The sequence below is a fragment of the Lactuca saligna genome, chromosome 2 (genome assembly GCF_052625555.1).
Source record: "Lactuca saligna cultivar CGN05327 chromosome 2, ASM5262555v1, whole genome shotgun sequence".
Taxonomy (NCBI): Eukaryota; Viridiplantae; Streptophyta; class Magnoliopsida; order Asterales; family Asteraceae; genus Lactuca; species Lactuca saligna.
The window spans coordinates 106,135,086-106,158,950 of record NC_136418.1 but is presented as its reverse complement, the minus strand read 5'-3'; the positions used below and the strand labels follow the sequence as shown (position 1 = coordinate 106,158,950).

Below are 23,865 nucleotides of genomic sequence, written 5' to 3'. Positions count from 1 at the left end.
GCCTTGTGAAAATTGAAAACTATCGAAAAAACTGGGTCAAACATGGATCGAGAAAGATCCTTAGAATGTTAGAATATTTGTTATTATCATTATGTATAAAAAGTCTAGTTGATCATCATTTGCACACACACACTTTGACCTTTACTCTCACTCTCATTCTCTTGGCACTTGAGCACTTTTACACTTACATCAAGATCAACTAGCACTTGTAATTTTATTTCGATTAACATAATTTATAAGGCAGGTGATTTCATCACCACCCGAGGTTTTATGTCGGCGATCTAAAATGATTAAGGGCTTTCATCTAATATCATTGTATTCTTGCATTTAATTTTACCAATTTATTGTTGATCCACCGATAACAACATTTTCTCTTATTTACTAGGCTGTTAATCTGATTTCATTATCAAAACTAATAAGATATTTTTTTGGTATATTGGTATCTTTTTAAATATATTGAGATTCATTATGCGAATTCACTTGTTAAACAACTTTAACACTATTTTTTTCCCAAAGATTCTAAATACGCATATTTACACAAAAATACTTTATCTTTTTTATAACAAGTTCCTGAATATCACTATTTTCTTCACACGATCTTGGGTAGCACGACCAAAATCTTTAGCATATTTCAAGATCTTAAGCTCTTTAAGTTTTATCGATCTTATTTTAAACATGATACAACACTTACTAATTTGGTTACAAAATTAGCTTATCAATTTTTGACCAAAACAATTTGGTGCTATCTGTGGGACAAGTGATGTTATTACATTTTTTCCTTAAATTATTCAAAAAACGTTTTCTTAGATTTTCAATCACTTACACTTTTTGCAATAAAAATGTCTTCAACACAATTGTTAGGAAGGGCTATCCCGAAATCTTCATCAGTCCAATATTCAGGAGGTGTAGCCCAAGAAATACAATTGTTAGGGTAGGATCCCAGAATCATTCAGGATCCTTAATCATCTTGAAGTCTTAGGATCCTTAAACATATCCCAGGATCTTGATTATTATCACTAATATTTCCTAACACTTATAACGGTTATATTCTACTTTCTTTTTCTCACATGTGTAGAATTAGTAAACACCAAACTCATTCTCAATGGAGAGTCACATCAACCAAGCTTAAGACCTGGGAATATCAAGTCAAACAACGTGCAAATACTTGTTCAAAGAGGATCCTTAAAATCTCGGACTTCTTGTAATATAGCTTAGACTATAAATAACACATGTAACTCGCACACTACACTTACGATTAACTCTATTAATACGCTTGTACTCGTATCATCTTCATCATCTCTGTAATCACAGATTAAAATTAATAAAAAGCAACAAGGTAGGTGATCGTTATCATCTCCCAAGATTTTATGCCAGAGATCCTAAAAAATATGTAATTCACTTGTCTTACTTTGATTATTATTCTACAATTTCATTACACTAACACCACAGCCTCTCATACAATTTGGTTAGGTTGCACTTTATCGTTTTTTTGACCAAAACAATTTGACACCTATCATGGGGCCGTGGTGTTCACAATCGTTCAAACATCATGTCTACCAACCAACCTTATCCTCTTCCTCCATTCCTCCTATTTCCTCAAAAAACCTTCCTCCACCTCCAGGCAGAGCACCGAAGAAAACTTCTAAGGAACCAAAGAAAACACCTCTGTGGTTTCTACCCAAGGATATAAGGATCCTCTTATACTAATTTTCAATAATGAGCTCTTTGCTATGATGAAGAGACTGGAACAACAAGCCACTAAACAATAGGAAACAACATGACAATAATCAAGGAAATGGAGAGAATGAGGGTGAAGATCCAAAAACCCTAAGAAGTAGCACCCTTGATCTTGCAACCTAAGGTCCTGAACTTTGAAAATATAGGATCCTTAGGAATCTACTGTGAGATAGGATCCTCAACACCACCCCCTACTCCCACTAAGAGCGCAGGTCTAAAGGAACAAGCTCATATGATCTAGGATCTCAGCGAAACCTTCGTTACTTCCAATAACAAAGATCCTGGTAACTCTATAAATAATAATACTTTTAATGCTAACTCCATGGATGTTGATGTAGGAATAAGGCCGATATGGTCAAGGAACTTCAGTCGTTAAGGAAGATGATCTCAAGTGTGCATTGGGTGGTCCAACCTGTATCAGAAGTTTTCCCAACAAGCCATAGGATCTCAAGATTTGCTCCATCGATTGTTGATACCGAAGTCCCAAAGCGCTTCCAAACTCCCAATATGAAGCCTTACGATGGGACTACAGATCTTGAAGAACATGTGATACAATACAGGGAAAGAATGGAGATCAACCCCATTCCCACACATTTGAAGGAAGCTTGCCTATGCAAGGGTTTTGGCTCGATCCTCACAGGATCAACCTTGAAATGGATACTAAATGTTCCTCCTTAATCTATTACTTCGTTTGCACATTTAGCTAATATTTTTAAAAACCAATTTTCTTGTAGCAGAACGTTCGAAGAGATCACTAGTGATCTCTATCAGGTGGTTCAGGGTCCTAAGGAATCCATCAGGGATTTTGTGAATAGGTTTGGCAGGGAAGCTCTGAGTATCCCTAACATTGACATGGCAACTGCTGTAGAATCCTTCAAAATGGGCTTAAAGAAATACTCTCCTTTTTACAAAGATCTTGTAATGAATCCATGCAAAAGAATGGATGAAGTGAGAAACAGAGCATTAAGGTTCATAAGGCTCGAAAAAGACAAGGATATCAAAAAGAAAACCCACCAAACTCCAATGACAACCCCAATAGGAAGAACAATTCTTCGATCCAAAGATCATATAAATCCAAACCTTATTCCAAACCTGATCATCATAGGGTCAATGCCCCTAAATGTTTAGTTACAGACAAGTGGTGTAGTTTGATTATTGATGGTGGAAGTTGTACTAATGTTTATTCTAATGAAAATAGTGACCAAATTCGGGAAAAGAATTTCCAAAGATCACTGACTACTATTTTTCTATGGATGTTTTAGGTTTAATATTTGCTATGCAGGATCTTGGAGACAAAGAAAGATGGCCAAGAAAGGGAGAAAAGTCCACCACCTAGAAAGATAAGTCTAAATGGTGTGCATACCATGAGGACGTTGGTCACATTATGGAAGATTGCATAGCCCTCGGAAATAAGATCAGTTACCTACTTAGTAAGGGATACCTCAAGGATATCCTTGGAAGAAGAAACGAAAGATCTAAAGAAAAGGATCAGAATCCTCATAAGATCCCAGAGAAACCAGGATCCCCTCATGCGGACGACAATGTAATCAACATGATCTCTGGAGGATCTGACATTTGTGGTACCTCTTATTCTGTAGCAAAAAGACATTCCAAAGTGTCAAAAATGGAGAAAGAAGAAAGACCTCAGAAGAATACATCAATCATGAACCAGAAGGAAATTACCTTCGATGAAACAGATAAAACCGACATCCAGGATCCCCACCACGATGGACTGGTGACCACTATTTACATCGTTAACCACTTTTTCAAAATGATCATTGTCGATGGATTATCTTAGTTAACATTATACTCAAGGATGCTTTGAAAAGGATGAACATACCAGAAGCCGAAATAGTCAAAGGATCCTCAGTGCTAATAGGATTCAGTGGCGAAACAAAGCATACGATCGACAAGATAAAGCTATCTATCAACATAGTGGGGGTAAACTCTATGTAACACTTTTGTGTAATTGATACATTACCCCGCTATAATGTTATACTAGGTAGACCATGGATCTACGACATGAAGGTTGTCCCCTCAACATACCATCAATATGTTAAGATGTCCACTCAACGGGGGATAGTAAAGATCATAGGTGATCAACAAGAATCCAAGGAGTGCTACAAGACCTTGATGAAATCTTCAGTGCTACCACTACAAGCATAACAATTAAAGCAGGAGGCACAAGGTTTTCTAGAAACAAGAGACCAGGATTTGAATGAGTGCTACAAGATAAAGCTATTTATCAACATAGAGGGGATAAACTCTATGTAGCACTTCTATGTAATTGATACATTAACCCGCTATAATGTTATACCAGGTAGACCATGGATCCATGACATGAAGGTTTTCCCCTCAACATACCATGAATATGTTAAAATGTCCACTCAACGGGGGATAGTAAAGATCATAGGTGATCAACAAGAATCCAAGGAGTGCTACAAGACCTTGATGAAATCTTCAATGGTACCACTAGAAGCATATCAGTTAAAGCAGGAGGCACGAGGTTTTCTAGAAACAAGTGAGCAGGATATAAAGGAGGTGTGCCTGAACCTCGAGGATCCTGAAGCCAAAGTCCTCATAGGATCCTCAATACTAGAATAGATCAAACAAGAACTAATAAAGTTCCTAAAAGATAGAAGCAAAACATTTTCCTAGAAGCATGAGGATATGAAAGATATAGACAAAAATATTATAAATCATAAAATTAATATTGATCCTTCTTTCAGACTAATACACCAAAAAATAATGAAGTTTATGCCTGAGACAAATTAGTGTTGGATTAGGTGTCTAAGCCATAACTATATTTGGTATGTACTTGACCCGATGATAGCATGGTCCTTTTGGGTTGCCTTCACCAAAGAAACTTGACTGGATGAATAATGGAGAAAGAGTTTATTATGGTTTATTAATATATTATATGAATAATATATTAAAAAACAAATCATGTTATTTAAATAACATTAGTCAAGAATTATTTTAGAGCTAATTTTGTGGTCAAAAGAGGTTAATTGAATTAAGGGGACTGAAGTTGTAATTATGAGATAGTTGGAAAATAGGCTGAGGATCCCTAAAGATAGGGGTGGACTAATTCTTATGGATAGTCTATAAGATATTGTCCAAGGCTAGGGTTCTGAAATGTTCCTATGGGCCGCTTAGGGCTTAAGCAACCAGATTAGTTATTTAACTGAAACTCTAATCCCTCACCTATATATAGAACCCTTAGGCATCAAAATTTCGGCTACCACAAACCCGGAAGGATTCCTAAGAGCCAAAATTAGCCTCCTCCCTCTCTCTCTAAGATTCTCTAATTGCTTTGGCATTTGTGATTCACTAGAGGCATCACATTTGAGGTGCTAGGTTCTCATAAGCTCAAGATCATCAAGCTACAATCAAAGGTAACATTCTAACTTGTTAATTAAATGTGTTTTTCAATTTTCATATGCTAGATCTAGGGTTTACAAGATTTGGATGATTATTGCATGTACAATTAGAAAAACCTATAACCAAAGCTTTAGGGTTTGAATGTGCACCATAGGATTGATGCTTTGCTCATAACCCAACAGTGATATCAGAGCCTATGTCATTTTTCTATTGTATTTGATGAATTGTTAATTTGTTTAAAGATGAATAGTTTTGTGCCTCTGCATGATGAACTCGTCGAGTCACCTGATGAACTCGACGAGTCAGGGCAACTCGACGAGTCCAGTCAGTGACTCGGCGAGTCGGGTTGTCAGATGGCTGATTTTTCGGGATTTTGACTAAAATTTAATTAGGATAATTGCCAAAAACGTTGTTGACTGAAAAAATTCGATTTTTACAATATGGTATTGATTATCCTAATGTAATTGAAATATAATTGTCATAAATAAGATAATTACTTGTTTTATATGATAAAGATTACTTATTTGTATTTTGATTTGAATTATCTTGGTAAGAAAATAAATTAGGCCAAATTATGTGATAAAGATTAATAATATGGTTATTTAATCATTTTCAAATTTTATGTAAAAGATGTTTTGAAAAGTTTCAAAACTTGCCCTTTAGTTTTGGGATTTAAATTTTTAATTAAAAGTTTTAATTTTGAATATTTAAATTCTAAACCCTAGAATTTTGCAATTTTAAAATTCAACCCTTATATTTTTATAATATTATAATATATATATATATATATATATATATGTGTGTGTGTGTGTGTGTGTGTGTGTGTGTGTGTATAAGATAAGCTAGTCTTACTGTTAGTAGGTCTCATTCACGAAGCTGATCTATAAGGGGTATAAGGAAACTACCTATAAAATGGAAGTTGAATGGGTGTCCATTCTCACCCACCGCTTCCTTGATTGGTGGAGGGTCATTAGTCGAACGAGTAGGATAGGGCAACCAATTCCTCGTTAATAAGTATAATGATCTATGAAAGTAACTAAATGTTTTTACAAATTCCCAATCTTAGTCACTTTAAGAAAAATGTGAAAATGATGCTATTCCAAGAAATTACACTTTGCACCTTGCCAAGTCTTTAGTGGAGCATGTGTGGTTAACCAACACACTAATTTGGGACTAGAAAAAGTGGCAAAGGATGGCTTGATGTTTATCATAGATCAATGGAGCGTGTGTGGTTAACCGGCACGTTGATTAGGTGATAAATGACATCGAGAGTACCAAGTACATTTACAAGGTTATTCACATATATTTTGTTATCCTCGGTATCCCAATCACAAACTTGAAGAGCATATCAAGATTTAAACATGCCATTGAAAAGTTCAATGAATCTCAAAAGAATCTAGGAATTTCAACTCATTTGAAACTTAATTGTCTTTTTCATTTTTCATGGTGGAAATTGGAAAATCATCATTTACCTACCTTCAAGTTATTTGCAATTAGATTACGACATCCCTCTTCTGAATTGTAAATAATTGTGTTGGGCCATAACCCTAATTTTTCATTTGGGTGTTAAATTGGGGATTCTTATCTAATCTAAAATTTGTCTCTTTTCTTTATCAGATGTCTACTCCAAACAACAATGCTTCTGGATCAACCCTTACCGGCTCATTCTCACTCATGAAATTGTGTGGGGAGGTGATCTTTGACGGGACCAACTTTAACAATTGGATTCGCAACATCCGCATGGTCACCCGTTAAGAGGACAAAGAGTATGTTCTTGACAAGAAGCTGAAGGAGATTGAGACCAACACTGCCACTCCCGAAGAGATTGTTGCCTATGAGGCTCATAAGCGAGATGCTACGAAGCTTGATTGCGTCATGCTCGCAACAATGACTGTTGAACTCCAAAAGTCCTACGAGGACTACTACCCGTATGAGATGCACCAAGATTTAATGGATAGGTACCATCAAAGCGCTAGGCTGGAAAGGTACGAGATCATCGCTGTAATGATCACTACCAAGATGAAGGATAGAGAGTCCATCACGGCACAGTTGCAGAAAATGCAAAGATATGTGGACCGATTGCTAAAGTTGAATGCCAACTTTGATGAGGAGTTGGCCATAGATATCATTCTACACTCCTTGCCTCCTTGCTACGACCAGTTTCGTATGACCTACCACATGAACAAGGAGGAAGTCACTTTAAGCAAGCATCAAGGCTTGCTAAGGATGACTGAGAGTAGTCTAAAAGGAAAATCTCTTATGTCTACTCCTACTGCTGTTGCCCTTGTTTTGGCTATTGGGCAAGGAAAGGGAAAGAAGAAGAAGGCTCCTTCTAAGAGCCACAAGGGAAAGTCCCACGATGGTACCTCTTCTAGTGGAACCAAATTTGGTCCCGCTGCTCCTTTTTCAAACCTGAAGGATGCAGAGTGCTTCTACTTCCACGACAAAGGGAATTGGAAATGAAGCTGCCTGAAGTATCTACAAGATATCAAGGATGGGAAGATAAAGCCCACCTTCGTAGGTATTTATACTATTCATTCTAATAACTCATCACATGCTATGTCTTGGGTCCTCGATACAGGATGTGGTTTTCACATTTGTTCTGATTTGCAAGGTCTAAGAAGAAGTAGGGATGTGGATCATGGGAAGATAAACTTTATCATGGGGAATAGGAAAGCGTCGCCTATCACCAAGATTGAACTTTACTCTTTAGAGCTTAGTAGTGGGTTAGGTTTAGATTTGAATAACTGTTGCTATTCATCAGAAATGACATAAAACATTATTTCTTTTCATGCTTTGTATAAACAAGGTTTTAGATTTTCATTTGATAATGAAACTGGTTCTATTAATGCTTTCTTTAATGGTACTTTCTATTTTGAAGCATTTCCTTGTAATGGAATATATGAAACTGTAATGGTTGTAGACAACTTAGGAAATGATGTGCTGCATATCGATTATTCCAATGGTTTGGATAAAGCATGCTTGTGGCATTGTCATCTTGGACATGTCAACAAGAAGCACATAGCCCATCTCCAAAAGGATGGAGTGGTGGAGTCATTCAACCTTAGGGACGATGACACGTAAGAGTCTTGTTTACTTGGAAAGATGACCAAGTCACCCATCACTGCTACGTGTGAAAGGGGTGAGGTTTTAATGGATCCTATACATACTGATGTATGTGGGCCCTTTAGATCCACCACAAGGGACGAAAACCGCTTCTATGTGACTTTTACCGATGATTATAGCAGATATGGGTATATCTACTTAATCAAGCACAAGTCAGAAACCTTTGAAAAGTTCAAGGAGTGTATACAAGAAATAGAGAATCAGCTGGGCATGAATATAAATATGCTCTGATCCGATCATGGTGGTGAGTACCTTAGTATCAAGTTGCACGACTACCTCAAGGAATGCAGGATTTTTTTCATAATTGACGCTGCCTAGGACACCACAGTTGAATGGTGTAGCTGAAAGGCACACTCGGACCTTCTTGGACATGGTTCATTCGGTGATAAGTCGAGCTTCGTTACTTTTCCCATTTTGGGGGTATTCCTTAGAGACTGCCGCCCATATCCTAAATCTAGTACCGACTAAGAAGGTTGCCAAAACACCTCACGAAATATGGAAAAAAAAGCTCCCTCGTTGGCACATATCAAGGTTTCGGGTTGCGAGGCTTTCTTAGGACGAGAGACTTACAACAAGCTCAAACCTCGTAGTCTTCCATGTAGATAATCTGAAACCTTTCATGCTTCTAAGTCGTGGACCAATGAATACCACGACGTGGGATCTTCTTTTTCATGTATTATTCTCTTCTTTTCCTATTGATGAACATTTCCAACCTCCAAGTTTCTAGCTTTTCCAGTTTAGTCCTTTGCCTTTGGGAATGTCCCTATTTGCTACAAAATAGATTTTACATTTTATAAGCACCAAGTATCTTATTAATTTATCAAAATGAAGCTAAATATACTTAAATATTGCATAAAATATATGAATAAATATAGCAATATCATTGATCATTCATGGTTCAAGCTCAATCGAAAGAGAAAATCTATAGGATGTCAAGTCCTTGGGGGGAAGGTTAATAAGTTGTTATGCAAAGAAACGAAATTTCATCTCATTGTGAAAAACATATGCATACTATATTGGTGTAACCATCTACTACTCATGGGTTCTTTGGATAAAGTCACAACTCATGGACTACAACAATCCTATTCTCAAGGCACATTTTTTATTATGAACCTATGAATGCAATTGTTAATTCTCATAATCCTGTACAATGCTCAAATAGCAAGAATATTGACATTGGATATTACTTCCTTATGGGAAACATACTTAAGGAAAATATTTTGTTGGAGAGAGTATCCAAGGTCATTAATTACTGGTAATATTTCTAGTAATAACATGGTTCTTTTGAGTTGCTCTAATGATCCAATTGAGCAAAAAGAAATTAGGAGAAAATAATTTTAATATGTTATTATAGTTTAATAAATTAATTGGAAATTATTTTTGAATTAATAAAATAGTTTTAAGTAGTTACAAGGTATGAATATTTTTCTAGTTAAACGTTAACTAATTAGAATATTCTAGAATCCTTACAGGATACTGGATTTCAAAAATAAGGATGTATCCCAGATCGCACGGGTAAGTTAATTAGGGTAAGAATATAATCCTATAATTAGGGTACTAGGGATCTCGTCATTCCATGCATATTGGCTTGATATTTTCGCCAATCCTCTGCATCCTTCCATAGTGGATGATTTCTAACCCTTATAGGGTTTGTGAAATTAACCCTCCTCCTAGTTTTATTTTTTAGTAACTCTCTTAGAGTCTTGGGTGTGGTATTCCTGCTATTGGATCCTCTTCATCCAAATCAAAGGTTGTTGTAACCAGGTCACAGTCTAGGAATCTTCTAGAAGACCAACAAGATCAAGAGGTTAGTAATTCTTCTATTGTTTTTTATAAATATGTTGCTATAATAGAATAAACTTATATCCATAAGGTTGGATATACATATAGGGTTTTATATTACTTTAGTTGCTATAACTAGTGTGTATAGAATGCCAGAAAACAGTTCAGTTGTATCAAAGTCAGTAGGTTATTGTTATAACGCTGCTTAATCTATATAAATTAATAAATCATATTTGCTAGGGTTTTTGATTTACAATTTAAGAAAGGTGAGACCTTTAGATTTCGTTTTTAGTGGTTATTCATTCCTACCATGATATTTAAACCCTCAAATCAATCCACAATATCTTAAAATTCAAAATGCATGATCACCATTATTTTCCTGGTTTATTTTGTAACCCTGCTTTGTTGAAAAGTTTCCTAACTTGTTCAAAAAGGAAAGTATATCAAATGATTTTCAAATTATTTTAGGTTAACCTCTTACATTAAGATATTATTTAAATTATATTTTAATTTGAATATTTAGTTTAGTTTAAATTTTGAACTATTATTTAAATAAGAAATAAAATATAAAATCTAGTATATAAACATTATCAGTCGAACCATGAATAGGCTCACCCACTCTGATGCTATAAGAGAGGTTTAAAGAGATCTCACTAATTCCTAATGAGGTTGGTTTTTCAAAGGTCATAGTTTACTACCATCACTTCCACTTATCATTTTGAGAGTGGAATTACCGAAAGGGTTTGATAGGATAATATTCAAGTTAAATGAATTAACTTAAAAGTATAAAGAAAATCCCATTTTGTTAAAAAAATATGAATCTTATGTTACCCATGAAATATACACATTTTCTTTATAATCTATTGATGAAGCTCGTGTGGTTAACTGACACAACTATGAGAGCGTAATTGAGAATGATGTTGAACTCGTGAATCTCAAGTATATCTTGAGTTAGGACCATGTGTTTTTGTATCGTTGATTCACCATATGTTCTATAATATGCAGCGAACACTTCATATAATTTGACATGAGCATAATTTGATATTAATATGCCATTGATAGTCAATGAATCTCTAAGATATAGGAATTTCAGTGTGATTGAAATTAGAAAAAGGTATTACCTACCAAAATAACATTGTGGTGTATTTATGGTGAACCTTTACACATCATAAAGCCAAATGGGGATCTTATCCTTATTAAATAATTTAATTTAGGGTAATAATTTTTAAGGATTAATCATATCAAATTAATTGAAACTCTTTTTTGTAGATGTCGATCCAAAACAATAACAACAACCTTCCTCCTCATCTTATACCACATTAATACTCTAGCTTCTTGCTCTGTCAGTTCTGAATAGGGAAAAACTCACAAGACCCAATTACCTTGCTGGATCCATACCTTTAGGTTCACCTTGATGTATGAGAACAACAATTATGTTCTCGAAGAGGATGTTCCTTAGAAGAGCCTACCGATGAAGAAGTTGTTGAGTATAACAAACACTCTGATTATTTGACTAAGGTAGCTTATCTCATGTTGACGAACATGTCCTATGAGCTCCAATGAGCTTTGAAAACAGGGGTGATTTTGACATGAATCAACAGCTCAATGAAATTTTCCAAGTGCAAACTAGGAAAGAAGAATTTGAGATCGTTAAATCCCTCATAACATGTAAACTACAAGAGAGATCATATGTATGTAAACATGTCCAAAAAATGAAGTCATACATATACATATTAGGAAAACTTGGTGTCAAGTTTCCAAATAGATAATTAACATGGTTTTCAACTCGCTTTATAGTTCATATCAACGGTTCATTTTAAACTATAATATGAACAAAATCTATAATATGAAAACATTGATAAGACCTTAATGGAGCTACATAGCATGCATAAGTGTAACATCCGGATTCCCAAGTATATTATTTATTCATTTAATTTTTGGAGTTTGTGGAGGAACTCGGTGAGTTGGGGCCAAGACTCGCCGAGTAGAGACGCAAATATTCATTCTAGTTCATGTCCGGACTCGGCGAGTCCACGCTGTTTGGTGAAGCCCTAATTTCCAGGGCTTGGGACCTATTTAAAGGCCCTTATGGTCGTCCATTTCGGCTACTACCCCCCCCCCCCCCAGAGATAGTTTCAGGTCGTTTGAGGAGCAAGGAGTGACCATTGTTGATCTTTGTGGTGTCATTTAGTAAGAAGAAGGAGGTTCTAGCCAAGGAAAAGCAAAGGAGGTTGCTATTCTAAGGACTAAAAGCTAAGATCATTCATTTGAGGTATTATTTCGACTCTTCTTCTGTTTTGGGAAGGATATGTGGTTTTAGGGTTTTTTGTACCCTTGACTAAGTTGATTTGAGGTCCAAATAGCCCCTTCTGAAGATGAGCTAGGCTTTGTACCTGGACCCATAGAGGTCCAGAGAGCCTTATTCTTCAAGATTTATGAAGAACAATGGAGGTCATGACCTTGGGTTAAGGTATTTAGGACAAAATCACCATTTGATGCCTATTGGTTGAGTTATAAGAATCAAGATTCAGACTTTACGTGACATTTATGCTTGGGAAGGCTAGATCTATGGATTAGGGGCACAGATCTGACCATAGGGGGTCAATAGAGTCTGTGCATGGCATGAACTCGCCGAGTTGTTCTTGAGACTCGGTGAGTAGGGTTAAGGTCCACGCAGATCACTCAGTGAGTAGACTTGCCAAGTTGGGGGATAACTTAGTGAGTCAGAAGGAGGTTAAAAGACTGCAGTTCAAGGCGGTACTCGCCGAGTTGTTCTTGAGACTCGGCGAGTTGAGTCGGGGTAGCCCTGCGATTCATGCCAGGTGTGACTCGTCAAACATATGGTAGGACTCGACGTACCAAGCGGTACAGAGAGTTAGTGGACATCTGTGTACTCGCCGAGTCACCGGAGTGCACTCGGTGAGTTGGGTCAAAGTTGACCGTTGACTTTTGTTGACTTTTAGGGTTTGGTCAACAATGGGGTCCTTGAGTCAAGAGGGGGGTAAAATAGTCTTTTACCCTTCTAAGGATGACAACAGAGAGTCGAGTCTAACCTCGAGTGTTATGTTTCTGAGGGTATTTACTTTGTGTGAATAGACGGAGGCTAGGAAATACTTGTACAGAGTCATAGATTTACGAGACGTCTGAGGTGAGTCTTCTCATTATGCCTTACCTGATGGGGTAATTATATGTGACCAAAGGGTCTTATGTGTATGATGTATATGTGATGTAAGTTATATGTGATATGTTATGTGATATGAGCATGATGTGGGCTGGAAGGTCAAGATGATACGGACCGGAAGGTCAACAGAGTCTGGGACGGAAATCCTCTGAGACACTTGGATCGGAAGGTCCTATGGCCTGGAAAGGCGTATGTGCTATATGTGGTATTTGGGGAACTCACTAAGCATTTATGCTTACAGTGTTATGTGTGATGTGTTTCAGGTACTAGCGATGGTCGCGGGAAGGCACCGGCATGAATCGTACACATGCACATTGGAGTTTAAACATCTTGATCTTGGGGTTTTGTACTGATACAATGTTGATGCAATGTTTTATTTATGAATGCAAACTATATTTCATGGTTTTTCAAAAGTGAAAAATTGTTTAAAATTTTACGGTGTTACAAGTTGGTATCAAAGCCTTGGTTTGAGGGATTCGGATACATCTTCGGGCGTATCTGAACTCAAAATGGGGATTTGAGGAAAATTTTTTATAATAAAGTAAAATTTTTGAAAAAGAGAAAAAGGGTTTTGAGACAAACGGAGCAGAGCCGTGTGTACGATCAGCCAGCGCCCGAACGGTGATTTCTCAAAATACTCTCATAATAATTTTTATCCGACATGCTATGTTATGCTATATGATGAATTATGATATGCATGCTAGAGTAGACTAGGTATTCTTATTAGGACTAGAGTGGCCTGATATATGATGCCTTAGTCTAGGGGTTTTGTTGCTAGAAATGCTTAAGAGTGTTTAGGTAGCAGCGAGGTGCTTATGAGAGAATTGCTAGCGAGTAGCACATGATAGTAAGATTAGAGCACTTAGGATTTGGGGATCAAGGAGGAGGACTTGGGATGAATGCTGATGCGGTATGGATGGTAGTATTGGGCCCGTATTACTGAAGATACTGGGTTGGTGTGCAGTCTAAGTAAGAATCCTTAGGGCGCTAAGGAACCAGTGGGTTGGAGTTATCGAGTGTTATTGTACTCGAGTGGGTCCCTAATATTCTTATGTTGTATTTCAGAGGGAGATCATGGTTGGGACGCGCCACACACCAGAGGTCAACGAGACGAGTGATGAGGAGATCCGTAGGATCATCCACAAGGAGGTGGCTGCGGCCATCAGGACTGAGATTCCAGAGATGTTTGGGTCTATTAAGACCACTTTGATTGAGACTTTTGATGAGCGGTATGATGTTCTTTCTGATGTTGTTATTGCTGCAGCCACTGCGGCCGTTGTTGCTGCCAGGCCGCAAGGGGGTGACTCGTTGTTGTATCTCGAGTTCAGCAACACGAAGCCACCAAAATTTGATGGAACTCAGGATCCGATAGCCGTGATGAGGTGGGTTTCTGACATATAGGGGTGCTTCTACACATGTTCCTGTCCGGAGCATCTGAGAGTTCGATTCGCACTGAGCCAACTTCGCTTGGGAGCGAAGGACTGGTGGAAGTTTGTGACGGCACACTACACCCCTGCTGAGCTTGTTGCAGTAACCTGGGAGAGGTTCACTGCTATGTTCCGAGATGAGTATGTTCCCTAGGTGGAGAGGGAGCGATTGGCACAGGAGTTTCCAACCCTTAAGCAGGGTACTGAGTTGGTTACAGAGATTACACGGAGGTTTCACGAGAGGGCGATGTTCTTCCCTGGCCACGTGTCGACCGAGCAGTCACGTATGAGTCAATATCTGATCATTTTGAGGAGAAACATTCGTGATTTGTGGCAAACTCATCATACCGGACATTTACTGAGCTTCAGGAAAATGCCCGGAAGAGGGAGATCGAATTGGAGACGCGGGCCAAGGAGGAGGCCGAGTCTTAGAGGATGGATCGGCGGCCGATACAATCTCAACCGGCAGCCAAGCGGGCCAAGCCCGCTGATTCGAGGACTGGGAGTCAGAAGGGCCACACTTGCGGAAAGTGCGGTAAGGGTCATGACGGAGTTTGTAGGGTTGGTGCTTGCTACTAGTGTGGCATGGAGGGGCATATCGCCAAGGATTGCCCCAATTGATTCATGGTCTGTTTTCACTGCAACCAAACCGGGCACCGGAAGGCAGAATGTCCACAGTTGCGAGGGACGACACAGGGAGCACCTTAGGGATCTGCCCCTACTGTTGCAAGAGCTAGTGAGAGTCGGCCGGTGAAAGTCGAGGCGCCAAAGGCGCCATGGAGAGCTTTTAGCTGACAGCGGAGGAAGTCCATGCAGCACCTGCCGTCGTGGCTGGTATGTATTCTATCATGTATTCATTTTATGTTGAGATATTGTGCTTATATTATGTTATGCGTAGGTACTTTTCTTGTGAATTCTATACCTGCTCTAGTGTTATTTGACTCGGGTGCGAATCGATCTTTTGTATCGTTGGCATTTAGCCGACACACCAATATGAGTAGAGAGGCATTGAGTCGACCTCTGAGAGTTTCCATAGCGGATGAGAGAGCAATCTATGCCACCGAGGTGATTGGAGGTTGTGTACTTGATATTTCCGAGGTTGATTTTCCGATTGATTAGGTCCCCATTACGATGGGGGGTGTCTGTATCATCGTGGGCATGGACTGGTTGAGCAGATTTGGAGTGATCATTGATTGTGAGCGACAGTTGGTGACCATGCGAGACCTTAGTGAGGGAGTTCTTACAGTGTACGGCGAGGGTACACGTTCTGGGTTGGCTTTTTGTTCAGCCACCAGGGCAAGGTAGAGTCTTCAGCAGGGATGTAAAGGATTTACATAGTATGTGATGAAAGCGAGGGTTGATTCGGAGAGACCGAGTTCAGTGGAAGAGGTCCCGATAGTGCATGAGTTCCCAGATGTATTTCCGGAGGAGTTGCCGGGTGTGCCTCCCGCAAGGCAAGTAGAGTTTAGTATCGATCTGATCCCAGGGGCTGCGCCTATCGCCAAGGCGCCCTATCGCGTTGCGCCTCCCGAGATGCAGGAGTTGTCCTCGCAGCTTCAGGAGCTGCGGGGGAAGGGATTTATTCGGCCGAGCAGTTCGCCGTGGGGAGCACCTATCCTTTTCGTCAAGAAAAAGGATGGTTCACACCGGATGTGCATAGATTACTGGGAGTTGAACAAGTTGACGGTCAAGAACCGTTATCCGTTGCCAAGGATTGACGATTTATTCGATCAGTTGCAGGGAGCATCTTGGTTCTCCAATATCGATCTGAGGTCTGGATATCATCAGGTAAGGGTGCAGGATGAGGGTATCCAGAAGACAGCGTTCAGGACTCGTTACGGGCATTACGAGTTCGTGGTGATGCCTTTTGGGCTCACCAACGCACCAGCGGTGTTCATGGATCTAATGAACAGGGTGTGCAGACCGATGTTGGATCGCTCGATGATCGTATTCATCGACGACATTTTGGTGTATTCGAGATCTAGAGAGTAGCATGAGGAGCATTTGAGGGAGGTCCTCGGGGTTTTGAGATCAGAGAGGATTAATGCCAAATTCTCCAAGTGTGATTTCTCGTTGCGAGAAGTCCAGTTCCTGGGACATCTCGTTAACCAGAAAGGGATATTGGTCGACCCGGCCAAGATTGAGGTGGTGATGAGTTGGGAGGTGCCGAGGTCACCAACGGAGATCAGGAGTTTCCTAGGACTGGCAGGCTATTATGGGAGGTTTATCTGGGATTTCTCCAAGATCGTCGTGCCACTCAAATTGACCCGGAAGGGTGTAGCTTTTGCTTAGGATCCAGAGCAGCAAGCCTCCTTCGAGACAATCCGCCAAAGGCTATGCGAAGCCCCGATATTAGCCCTTCCGGAGGGAATGGAGGATTTTGTGGTATATTGTGACGCGTCGATATCAGGTTTGGGAGCAGTGCTTATGCAAAGGGGGCATGTGATAGCGTATGCATCGAGGCAGCTGAAGCCTCATGAGGCGAGGTATCCTACCCACAATTTGGAGTTGGGGGCAGTAGTGTTCGCCCTCAAGATCTGGCGTCACTATCTGTATGGAGTCCGATGTACCATTTACACTGATCATAAGAGCCTGAAGTACTTGATGGATTAGCCCAACCTGAATATGCATCAGAGGAGATGGCTGGATGTGGTAAAGGATTATGATTGCGAGATCCTGTATCACCCAAGTAAGGCTAACGTGGTAGCCGATGCCCTGATTCGTAGGGTGGAGAGCGTTCTGATGTCGGACGTTTGTATTAGGTTGACAGTGATGACTCCGATGTTGGACACCTTCCGACGAGCCCAGACCGAGGCCGTGAAACCGGAAAACCAGAAGAGGGAACGAGTTATCGGTCAAGTATCGGAGTTCGTTACTGATAACCGAGGGCTTATGACTTTTCAGGGACAAATTTGGGTACCGTTTGTGGGCAGAACATGTACCGTTTTGATGGAGGAGGCGCGCAGAACGAAATTCTCAATCCATGCCGGTGCCACTAAGATGTACTTGGATCTAAAGAGGGAATATTGGTAGCCCTGTATGAAGAGGGACGTCGCGTGGTTCATTGAGAGGTGCCTAACCTGTCGTAAGGTTAAGGCTGAGCACCGGCCTCCACATGGCAAGTTACAGCCATTGGAGGTTCCCGAGTGGAAGTGGGAACAGATCACCATGGATTTTATCACCAAGTTGCCGAGGACTGCTAGGGGTATCGATGCAATTTGGGTGATTATGGACAGGTTGACGAAGAGCGTTCACTTCCTTGCCATCAGTGAGAGCTCTTCTGCTGAGAGGCTGGCAGAATTGTACGTGAGAAAGGTGGTATCGCGACATGGAGTGCCAATGTCGATTGTCTCAGATCGAGATGTGCGTTTCACTTCCAGATTTTGGAAGAAATTCCATGAGGAGTTGGGTATGAGGTTGCATTTTAGTACCACATACCACCCACAGACTGACGGACAGAGTGAGCAGACGATTCAGACGCTCGAGGACATGCTTCGAGCATGTGTGCTAGATTTCGGTGGGAGTTGGGACACGTATTTGCGCTTAGCGGAGTTTTCCCACAATAACAGCCATCATTCGAGCATTAGTATGCCACCCTTTGAGCTGTTGTATGGGTGGAGGTGTCGGACCCCCATTTGCTGGGGAGAAGTAGGGCAGCGTGTGATGGGAAGTACAAAGATCGTGCTTCAGACGACTGAGCAGATTCATCAGGTCCAACAGAGGTTGCTAACCGCTCAGAGTCGCCGGAAGATTTATGCGGATAGGCGCCGATCTGAGCTCGAGTTTCAGGTTGGTGACTTCGTGCTCCTGAAGGTATCTCCTTGGAAAGGAGTGATCCGATTCAGGAATAGGGGTAAGATGGGGCCCCGGTATATTGGGCCATTCAGAGTGATCACAAGGGTGGGCAGGGTAGCGTATCGTTTGGAGTTACCTGAGGAGTTGGACCAGATTCATGATACCTTCCATGTGTCGTAGCTGAGAAAGTGTATAGCCGACGAGTCGGTAGTGGTGCCATTGGAGGATATTCAGGTGGATGTGGGCCTGAACTACATTGAGAAACCAGTGGTGATTTGGGATCGAAAGATCAAGGTCCCGAGGAACAAGGAAGTGCCTCTGGTGCAGGTCCAGTGGCAGCATCGGAAAGGGTCGGAGCTTACTTGGGATCCGGAGCATGAGATGCATGAGCAGCATCCGGAGTTGTTTTCAGAGTGAGACTTCAAGGGCGAAGTCTGATTCTAGTGGGGGAGAATTGTAACATCCGAATTCCCATGTTTATTATTTATTCATTTAGTTTTTGGAGTCTGTGGAGGAACTCGGCGAGTTGGCGCCAAGACTCGACGAGTAGAGATGCGGATGTTCATTCTAGTTCATGTCCGGACTCGGCGAGTCCACGCTGTTTGGTGAAGCCCTAATTTCCAGGGCTTGGGACCAATTTAAAGGCCCTTATGGTCGTCCATTTCGGCTACTACCCCCCCCCCCCCGCCCCAGAGAGAGTTTCAGGTCATATGAGGAGCAAGGAGTGACCATTGTTGATCTTTGTGGTGTCATTTAGTAAGAAGAAGGAGGTTCTAGCCAAGGGAAAACAAAGGAGGTTGCTATTCTAAGGACTAAAAGCTAAGATCATTCATTTGAGCTATTATTTCGACTCTTATTCTATTTTGGGAAGGATATGTGGTTTTAGGGTTTCTTGTACCCTTGACTCAGTTGATTTGAGGTCCAAATAGCCCCTTCTGGAGATGAGCTAGGCTTTGTACCTGGACCCATAGAGGTCCAGAGAGCCTTATTCTTCAAGATTTATGAAGAACAATGGAGGTCATGACCTTGGGTTAAGGTATTTAGGACAAAATCACCATTTGATGCCTATTGGTTGAGTTATAAGCATCAAGATTCAGATTTTACGTGACATTTATGCTTGGGAAGGCTAAATCTATGAATTAGGGGCACGGATCTGACCACAGAGGGTCAATAGAGTCTGTGCATGGCATGAACTCGCCGAGTTGTTCTTGAGACTCGGTGAGTAGGGTTAAGGTCCATGCAGATCACTCAGTGAGTAGACTTGCCGAGTTGGGGGATAACTCAGTGAGTCAGAAGGAGGTTAAAAGACTGCAGTTCAAGGCGGTACTCGCCGAGTTGTTCTTGAGACTCGGTAAGTTGAGTCGGGGTAGCCTCGCGATTCATGCCAGGTGTGACTCGTCGAACATAGGGTAGGACTCGACGTACCAAGTGGGCCAGAGAGTTAGTGGACATGTGTGTACTCGCCGAGTCACCGGAGTGCACTCGGCGAGTTGGGTCAAAGTTGACCGTTGACTTTTGTTGACTTTTAGGGTTTCGTCAACAATGGGGTCCTTGAGTCAAGAGGGAGGTAAAACAGTCTGTTACCCTTCTGAGGATGACAACAGAAAGTCGAGTCTAGCCTCGAGTGTTATGTTTCTGAGGGTATTTACTTTGTGTGAATAGGCGGAGGCTAGGCAATACTTCTACAGAGTTAGAGATTTACGAGACGTCTGTGGAGAGTCTTCTCACTATGCCTTACCTGATGGGGTAATTATATGTGACCAAAGGGTCTTATGTGTATGATGTATATGTTATGTAAGTTATATGTGATATGTTATGTGATATGTGCATGATGTGGGCCGGAAGGTCAAGATGATACGGACCGGAAGGTCAACAGAGTCTGGGATGGAAATCCCCCAAGATACTTGGATCGGAAGGTCCTATGGCCTGGAAAGGCGTATGTGCTATATGTGGTATTTTGGGGAACTCACTAAGCATTTATGCTTACAGTGTTATGTGTGATGTGTTTCAGATACTAGCGATGATCGCGGGAAGGCGCCAGCGTGACTCGTACACACGCACATTGGAGTTTAAACATCTTGATCTTGGGGTTTTGTACTGATACAATGTTGATGTAATGTTTTATTTATGAATGCGAACTATATTTCATGGTTTTTCAAAAGTGAAAAATTGTTAAATTTTTTACGGTGTTACAACAAGACTGTTGAAGAAAGCATGAAGAAAACTCATGGACCTAACCCGAATGTTCCTGTCTTGGCCATTGATCATGGTACTACCAAATGGAAAAGGATTACTCACCCAATGGAAGGGAAAGGATAAGGTTGGATAGTCTAACCAAGACCTTAAGAGAACAATCAAATTCGAGATAGTTCCTACCACCAATACCAATGAGGCCAGTTTTTTCCATTTTCGGATCAATGGACATTAGAAAAGTAGCTACCCCAAATAATTGGAGGATCTGGAGAAAATTCAGAGTAGTTGGCACTTTAGGTATATTTATGATTAAACTCTATAGTACATCCACTTCTAATTTCTTGGTTCTTAATATAAGACATGGTACTCAAATGTGCTCTGATATGTAGGGACTAAGTGAAAGTAGGAAGCTAAAATGAGGAGCTTAACCTGATCATATGAAATAGTCATAGTGTAGTTGTTATAAGTATTGGGGATTACAAGCTCATGCTTAGTGGTAGTGTTCATCTTAGTTTATTAAATTGTTTCTTTTCTTCTAATATATCATGAAAAATTATTTCTTGTCATGAATTATATAAGTGTGGTTGTCGATTTTCATTTGATAATGGAAATGGTGACATTTTGGTTTATAAGAATGGTTCTTTATTTTCAAAGCTAGTCCTTGAAATGGTATTTATGATAATGTTGTTTGTATAAGGAAGTTTGATAATATAGTGTTAAACATTGATTCTTCCAATATTTTATTACATAAATCATGTTTGTGGTATTGCTGTCTAAGACATATAAATAGGAAATGCATCGCCAAGCTCCAATCAGAAGGGATGTTGGAATAATTCGACTTAAAGTCAGATGATGTATGTGAATCTTCCTTACTTGGCCAGATGAAAATGGCGTCATTCATAGGTTACTGTGAAAGAGGAAAGGATTTGTTCGAACGCATCCACATAGATTCTGAGGTCCGTTCAGATCCGTCGTATGACATGGTGAATGATACTTTCTGACTTTCACTGATGATTTTAATAGATATGGACATATCTGTTTAATCAAGAATAAGTCAGAAACCTTTGAAGTGTTCAAGGAATTTCAAAATGAAGTAGAGAATCAACTAGGCAGAAAGATCAAGATGCTCTTATCTGATAGGGCTTAAGAATATTGAATCCTACGATCATATTAACAATTGTGGAATAGTTTCACAATTATCTCCTCCCAGATCGACACAGCTTAATGGTGTTGTTGAGAGAATAAATTAAACTATATTACATATGTTCGGATCTATGATGAGTCAACCAACACTTCCAATAATTTTTTACGGGTATGACTAAGAGACAACCGCCCAAATCTTAAACCTCATACCAAATTTTGTTCATCATGAGGCCAACAATAAACTTAAATCCATATCAGAGAAGTGTCACTTGATTGTTATCCATAAACGCCTTTTGGATACTTGTTTTACAAGCCTTCTGAGAACAAGATGTTTTTTCTATAATGGGATTCTTACTTGAGAGGGATCTCATATCTAATGAAGCCAATGAAAGAAAATTGATCTTGAAGAAATTCAAGAGTCAAACGAAAAAGAACCTATAGTTGATAGTAGTGCTTAACCATAGGTTGATGCCACTTGTTGAGGAAACTAATATATCTCCACCTCCTTTTCACAGATCCAATAGAGTTCATCTTCCTCCCGAGTTTGATGGTTTACATACTACCACATAAGGACACTTAATAATAAACTATCATACACTTATTAGTATAAATGAGCCATCCAACTAAAAGGAATCGATGGTAGGCCTTGAGGTTACTAGATGGAAAGAGATCATGGAGAGCAAGATTCAATCCATGTATGATAAACAAGTTTGGAATTTTCTTAATCCCACTCCTGACGTTAAAACTGTTGGGTGTAAATGCATCTTTAAGAAGAAGACCAAAATTGATGGGGATATGCATATGTTCAAGGCTAGGTTGGTTGCAAGGGGTTACATTCAGCTTTAAGGAATTGGTTATGATGAAACCTTCTTACTAGTAGCCAATATCAAGTCTATTAGGATATTACTTACCATAGTTTCTTTTCATGATTATGAAATATGGTAAGTGGATGTGAAACCTATGTCCTTAACAAAAAACTCATATAGGATGCGTATATGGCACAAACTGAGGGTTTCATAGTTCCCAAACATCCAAACAGAGTGTGTAAGCATGAAAGTTCCATATACGGACTGAAACAAGTGTCTCACGGCTGGAATCTTTGTTTTCACGAAAAGGTTGAAGATCTTGGATTTTTTAGAAGTGAATATGAGTCATGTGTGTGTGTATATATATATATATATATGTATGTATAAGCTACTAGGATTGTTTTAGTCTTCCTAGTGTTGTATTTTGAGGACATAATACTTATAGGAAATGATGTCCCAATGCAGCAAAGTGTTAAGACTTGGCTTGGAAGTTTTTTGGCTATGAAGGATCTAGGAGTGGCTACACACATACTTGGTATAAGAATCAATAAAGATAGATCAAAATGTCAAATATGAATTAGCCAAAGTACATACATGGAAAATATATTGAAGAGGTTCGATATGGAAGATTCCAAGAAATGGATATTACCCATGCAACCTAACATGATATTAAGAAAACATCAATCTCACCAATGATGAACTAGAAAAGATGAGTCAAATCTCATATGATTTGGGTATAGTATCGATCATGTATGCGATGATATATACTAGAACTGATGTCTCATATCATTTGAGCATGGTTATTCGATATTAGGATAATATCGGCGATAGTCATTGGACAAAACTAAACAACTTTATGAAATACCTTAGAAGAATAATGGATATCTTACTGGTACATGGAGGCAAGGAACAACTTAGAGTTACATGTTACAACGATGCATGTTTCCAGACCGATACAGATGATTCATATTCACAGTCAGGATATGTATTCTTCACCAATGGAGGATCAATTACTTGGAGTAATTCAAAATAGAAGATGATGGCAGATTCCACACGTAAATCAGAGTATATTTCAACCAGTGAAGCTAAAAAAGAGGCTTCATGGTCGAATAACTTCATAGATGATCTTGGTGTTGTATGTAGCATCAAAGATCATATATAAATCATTTGTGATCACGAGAGTGCATTCGCATTGGTTATAGAACCTAAGGACCATGGGAAGTTGACACACATACATAGGAAATACCACTACGTTCAGAAGCAATTTGAGGATATAGACATCATCACTAAT

At 39.7% G+C, this 23,865-nt stretch overlaps 1 protein-coding gene across 1 annotated transcript in view; it reads left to right on the top strand.

The window, feature by feature from the left end:
* The first annotated feature begins 3,121 nt into the window (after window positions 1–3,121).
* Window positions 3,122–23,865, top strand: part of LOC145029952 (uncharacterized) — a 38,078-nt gene continuing 17,334 nt past the window's right edge. Inside the window, exons 1-2 of the mRNA XM_078978397.1 lie at window positions 3,122–3,472; window positions 6,739–6,813. Coding sequence (XP_078834523.1) covers window positions 3,122–3,472; window positions 6,739–6,813 — 426 coding nt within the window. The remainder of the gene's footprint in view (window positions 3,473–6,738; window positions 6,814–23,865) is intronic.